The sequence below is a fragment of the Limulus polyphemus genome, unplaced genomic scaffold (genome assembly GCF_000517525.1).
Source record: "Limulus polyphemus unplaced genomic scaffold, Limulus_polyphemus-2.1.2 Scaffold373, whole genome shotgun sequence".
Taxonomy (NCBI): domain Eukaryota; kingdom Metazoa; phylum Arthropoda; class Merostomata; order Xiphosura; family Limulidae; genus Limulus; species Limulus polyphemus.
Window position 1 is genome coordinate 153,848 of NW_013665983.1, and position 6,414 is coordinate 160,261.

The window sequence follows — 6,414 nt, forward strand, 5'->3', positions numbered from 1 at the left end:
TCTTTACACAACCAAGAGCGCTCCTAAAATGATTAAAATATCCACTTGATTTTGCTTATTTTCGTTAGATAATTTACTTATTCAGAGTTTTTTATTTATAGTTTAAATTCGTCTAGGAATTAACTGTGACAAAAACTAATAATGATAAACTGGGAAGTTATTAATTATTTCTTTGTCGTTTTACAAAAAGTGTGACGTCTGACAGCCAAAGCATCACAACATGTTACCAGCTTAGCAAAGCTCCCGGACTTTCAGCACAAAAACAGTGATATTCCTTAATGTCAAACCATTTTCTTACAACGGCAATTGTTTTACTGAAAATCACCAATCATTAACACCCAAACTCACTGGCCAATTTATTAACATCCTTATACACCTTATACTGTAAAGTAATCAGTTTCCTTAAATATCATGTAACATGTCAAATGATGTCGTCCAATCATGGTAATGAGCCATTACTGTAAAAGCCTTCTAGCGTTTTGACATCCTGTTCATGAGGGTTAGGTTATGTCATATTGAACCTTACATCAGCATTCGAGTCTGATAATAAAATTCTAAAATATAACCACTAAATCAATCATACAGCACAGACAAGCAAAGGGGGAGCTTGTAAAATTTGATACTACGAACAAATGGTAGTGATAGAATGAGAATTGAAATTTTCCATGTGAACGGGACCTTGTCCGCACACGTGGACTTTATGGTAAAGTTTGTACATGTATAATATGAAAACCAACTGTCACTCAAACCGTTTTCCCAATATATTAAAATTAGACCCTTAATTTAACACTTTAGAAAATTACTTTTATTTCCCACTAAGTGTTCGTATTAGGTTTTGTCTTATTTATTACTGATTTGCTGAGTATTAAATGAAGGGATAAAACACAGCATACAAACAAGATTAATATTACAATACCGATATCTTAAAATACATTTAAAGTAATATGCGCGAATAACTCAGCAGTCATCCTTCGGATTTTGTACGCTAGAAACCGAGTTTCGATACCCGTGATGGGCAGAGCACAGATAGTTCATTGTGTAGCTTTGTGCATAACTACAAACAAACAAAAAATCGAATTTTGTTTCATTTTGATTTTTAAGTAATTTTTATAACGTTTCTTTATAACGCCACCACATCTGAAAGGGCGAGCATGTTTGATGGGACGGGGATTCGAACCCCAGACCATCAGATTGCGAGACAAGCGCCCCTAATCACCTGGCCATGTCGGCCCGATTTTTAAGTAAAATTGAATAAAGTCTTTTTCAAATGCATCTTCATTAATTCTTTTTTTTTTTTCAAACTAAAAGTGTTATGTAAAATGTTTGGACTGTTTCTAGGAGTATTTACAAGTTTTATATCAGTTTTATATTCTCGCTACTGGTAGGGGATTTGAGAAAGTCGAGCGACATCCTGACACTGTGTACATGACTACCACCATCTGCGGAGACAGAATAGAACAGGCAATCATCATGATCAAATCAGCTATTGCCCTCTGCAGAAATCCTCTTCACATCATCCTCATGACTGAAGATCATTTGAGAGATCCAATTGAAGAAGCTGTAAGTTACGAAATTCGCTGTTATTATGGGATGGTTTAGAATATCAAATCAGGAAAAATATAAAATCAAATGTTTCATCGTTATTATAAATGGCATAATGTAGAAAGTTAGTTAACACTTATCTTGGTGAGCAGTTACTGGTAAGAGATAATATAGTCACGTTACTAGTCTATATTTGTACTGGTGATAAAAGATTAACTAGGCTGTATTCATATAAGCACGTAATCAAACTCTATTCATCCTGGTTACATATGACGATTTATGGGAGATAATGTAACCAAGTAATCAGATAATGTTCATTCTGGCAGCAATAAATGGCTTTTGCCAGATAGTATAACCACATAACCAGACTCTATTAAATCTTACTAACGTTAGTTGACTTTTGGGAGATAATTTGACTACGTAATCAAACTGTATCCGTCCGTTCTACTGAAATTAGCTGACTTTAGAAACATAATCTAGCTATGTAACCAGATTTTAGACATCCTAATGACAATCTTCAATTTTTGGGAGAAACTATGACCATATAACCAAACTGTATCCGTTCTACTGACATTAATTGAATTTTGGAAGGTAATATAACCATGTAACCAGACTATAGTCATCCCAGTCATATTAGTTGACTTTGGGGAGATAATATAACCATGTAACAAGGCTTTAGTCATCCTTGTGGCATTAGTTGACTATTAGAGGATAATTTAACCATGTAACTAGACTATAGTCATCCTATTCACATTAGTTAAATCCTGGGAATAATATAACCATATTACCAGACTCTAGTCATCCTAATCGTATTAATTGACTATTATGAGATAATATAACCATATTACCAGACTCTAGTCATCCTAATCATATTAGATGACTTTTGGGAGATAATATAACAAAGTACTAAGACTCTAAGTCATCCTAATCATATTAGATGACTTTTGGGAGATAATATAACAAAGTACCAAGACTCTAAGTCATCCTTGTGGCATTAGTTGACTTTTGGGAGATACGTTAGTCATATATTTAGAGTGTAGTCATCCTTGTGACATGAAGTGGCTTACCAGAGTGAGAATTCAAAGGTTTTTAGGTATGAAATTTTAAAAAAGAAATTCAATCTAAGAAAGCATTATGTTGTTAGATTATCTTCATACTGTTATAATTGCCAAAATCTTAACACAAGATGGCTCGTATTCTTATAACACAGGAATTCATTTTGATAAGTTTGGAAGATTCAAAATTAGATAGAAATTAGTTATGCAAAATGTCTATTGTTCATTAGAATGTGAAACGCAATTGTTATTATTATTATTATTCTATTGTCTAAAATATTATTTGACTTTTAAGAGTAGCGCTGCTGTATTTAGTTGTTAGTATTTAACCGTCTAGTCATGATATAGATTCCTGAGAGCTCTGGCAACTGCTTTACTCACAGCATTAAAAAGACATCAAGATTCTGTCAGATTTCAGGTACTGACATGTATCACCACCAATGAAAAAGAAGTTTAAATTGTACGAAAATTATTCGGTTAAAGTCGCTTTCCCAGAAATCTGAGATCATGAGATTCGGTAAGAGAACAGTGAAATAGATTTTTCATATTAGAGTAATATGGTCGAACACTATGTAGTTTTTATCTGGAGATAAATATAAATATATATGAATTTACAGGTGAATTCATGGTCTCAAGATGCAATGAAGCACGTGACCTTCGAATATCATGGAATAATGTATCCTGATTGGCTGAATGTTAGTGAATGGAAATGGTTATACAGCTTGTGTTCTACTCATAAAATTTTTTTGCCGGTAAGTTATTTTACCGAGATGGCTGTTTACTTTTTAAAGTACCTATATTTTCCCCTGGGCTATCTTGATATATAAATTGCCAACTCTATATACACATCTTGGCAATAATTTAGTAACTAGCTTATATTTCAGAGCCAGACCACATCCTGTTATCAAATTTGAAACTTACTTCATGGACATATAAACCTCTGAACAAAAGATCTTTATGTTAAATAGCGGCGCCCACTAACTCAGCAAAGTTTCCATTGCGCCCCCTTCACATTAAAATAATTTTTTGCAAATGATAACAGTAAAAACCAACGTTTTCTTAACTGTTTTTAATTATTTGTTTTAAATGAAAAAATATGCTTTTAAGGAGTGGCTAAATTCGAAAGGAATAATAAATAAAAAGTATTGAGAGCAAAGTGATAGTTATGTTAGGTAATTGACGTCCCCAATTCTTCTGTTTCTACCGTCGTTATATTTGGGCTCTCCCGCCAAAATATCGCCACCCTAATTATCCAACCTTTCCACAAACCACCTTGAAGGGTTCATTGTACAATAACGGTCTTCGGACTACAAGCTGAGAGCCGTTGTGTTAGGTAATATGCGCACAATTTCATCTACTGAAGACCACATGCTTCTAAAACTAATAAAATATGCATGCACAACAACAATTTCGTTCAAATAATAAATACTCAAACAGAGAATTTCAATAGGAAGTTCACTAAGAGCGAAAAAAAGGTTTGTTAGGAATTTTACGAAAAACTACACGAGGGTTATCTCCACTAGTTCTCCCTAAATTAGCAGAGAAAGTCTGATAGTCATCACCACCCACCGACAACTCTTGGGCGATTCTTTTACCAACAAATAGTGGGTTTGGCCGTCATATTATAAAGCTCCCACGGCTGAAAGGGCGAGCATGTTTGATGGGACGAGAATTCGAACCTGCAACCCGCATACTGTGAATCGAACGCCATAACCACCTGACCATGCCAGGCCCGCAAAGAAAAAGGAAAAAAAACGATTGACGGATCATTCTAAAAAAAAAGTTTATACTGAGACCTGTAAGCATTATCAAAGTAAGCATCAAAAACACAAAAAACTAACATGACTTCTGTCAGTATTATTTGTCGAACTGCAACACGCATGCTTTGCAGTCAATTTTTGCTTCAACGATATATGAAAATTGGTTAATTATAATCTAATCCATATTGCTAGACCTGATGTGAAAATAATATAACCACGTAACCAGACTCTATCAACTCAACTGACATCAGTTGCCTTTTAGAAGATAATATAACTACATAACCAGACTTTAATGTAATTTTTTTCTTTCAGTGATAAACCAAAGTTTGTTCTGTTGATGTACATATTTTCCGAAATGTCGTGAAAAACTACTGTGTCCAAAACAGTACCTAATCTCAAAATGATAGACTATAGGTAAAGTAGTTTGTCCACATCATTCATCACCAGCTCCTAGGCTTCTCTTGTCTGGCCGAATAGTGGGATTTGACTGTCACTCTTATAATTCACTCTCGGATCCAAATTGCGGAGCAAGTTTTTCTGGCAAAGGACCAAGAAACATAAACCTCGGATTCACATTTCAATAACGCTAATCATTAACCACGCCCGGACTCGGTGTTCTAGAACAATTAAATACTTATTTTAAACCACATTACGAATTAAGCTAGATCTAAAATATCATGATTGTAATGTTTTCAAACTATGTAACATGCATCATGTTATCCATGAATAACGAAGTTGTGTTTTCTATTCTCTTACTCTCATATCCGTGAAAACATATAATTTGGAATATGCTACACCAACCAACAAGGTTCGGTTGAAACCTTTATTTTTGTGATGTAAAAAAATATTCTTGTACAGTTATAGCGTAGCTGCAACTTAGGGTACTTAACGTTTTGAATGTTTGTGGATTTTGAATGAACAGCCATGCAATAGTTTAAGCTATATTTCATGCAAAATTGCTTCCAGATTTAATCTCATAGCACCTATTTTTTTTTTTACAAATGTTCTGGGGGGCATGCCCCAGACCCCCGTAGCATTAGCATGCTTTGCATGCTGACTGTGCTTGATAAAATATGTGTTGCCGTTTTGATCTCACAATTGAGAATCCCCAATTCAAACATTCTGCTCACGGGCCTGTTTCACACAACGAAAAATTTTATTATCTTAAAATTACTTTTAAAATTTTTATAAAAATAAAGTACTATATAGGAAACACATTAGTTATACAACATATTATAATCAATGACTTGTTGTGGTCTTAAAATCATTTTACGTATCTAGTAATCGATCATTGCAAAGAAGCCCACATCACTTTATAGCATACTGAGAAAACATGTAATATTTCAATGTCTGATGTTTGCATACTAGACCAACATACGGTATTTGGATTTGAGTGAGTTCTTTATTTGTTGTGTTTATTAATGTTGTTGCTACCTCCAAACAGTCTAGTCTACGACATATCGATGCTGTTGTTTTGGCTGACACTGACGTTCTGTTTCTACGCCCTGTGACGGAATTCTACAACCATATACGTCGTTTCCGACCGGAAAACGTTATGGGCTTGGCCATTGAGTCTCCAGCACCACGTACAGGCTGGTACCCCAGTCACAGAATTAACATTCCTATATACAAAGATCAGGGTTAGTAAAGTGTTCGATACTCCTGTAGATACGCTTCCTATTACAAGATTCACGGTTGGTATTGTTAGTCAGTAGTTTAATGCCAAACCGCCAGGTTTTAATTCATCTTTTGAACCTGATTTCAAATCTAATAACACTTGATTTAATATAATTTAAGCATATAGCCCTAAAATCTTGAAAGATATGTCTTTTTTTCGCAGTTTTAAATAGTTAATTTTGTCAATGTTTTTGTTTTGTTTTTAGGTTTAAATGGTGGAGTTTGGCTGATTAAATAGTTAAGTTTATCAATGTTTTGTTTTGTTTTTAGGTTTAAATGGTGGGGTTTGGCTGATTAAATAGTTAAGTTTATCAATGTTTTTGTTTTGTTTTTAGGTTTAAATGGTGGGGTTTGGCTGATTAAATAGTTAAGTTTATCAA

General features: G+C 34.0%; 1 protein-coding gene across 1 annotated transcript in view; it reads left to right on the forward strand.

The window, feature by feature from the left end:
- LOC111085409 (glucoside xylosyltransferase 1-like) overlaps nucleotides 1–6,336 on the forward strand; it is an 8,084-nt gene extending 1,748 nt beyond the window's left edge. The window contains exons 2-5 of the mRNA XM_022383831.1: nucleotides 1,386–1,560; nucleotides 3,215–3,349; nucleotides 5,802–5,997; nucleotides 6,305–6,336. Coding sequence (XP_022239539.1) covers nucleotides 1,386–1,560; nucleotides 3,215–3,349; nucleotides 5,802–5,997; nucleotides 6,305–6,336 — 538 coding nt within the window. The remainder of the gene's footprint in view (nucleotides 1–1,385; nucleotides 1,561–3,214; nucleotides 3,350–5,801; nucleotides 5,998–6,304) is intronic.
- Nucleotides 6,337–6,414: the final 78 nt, after the last annotated feature.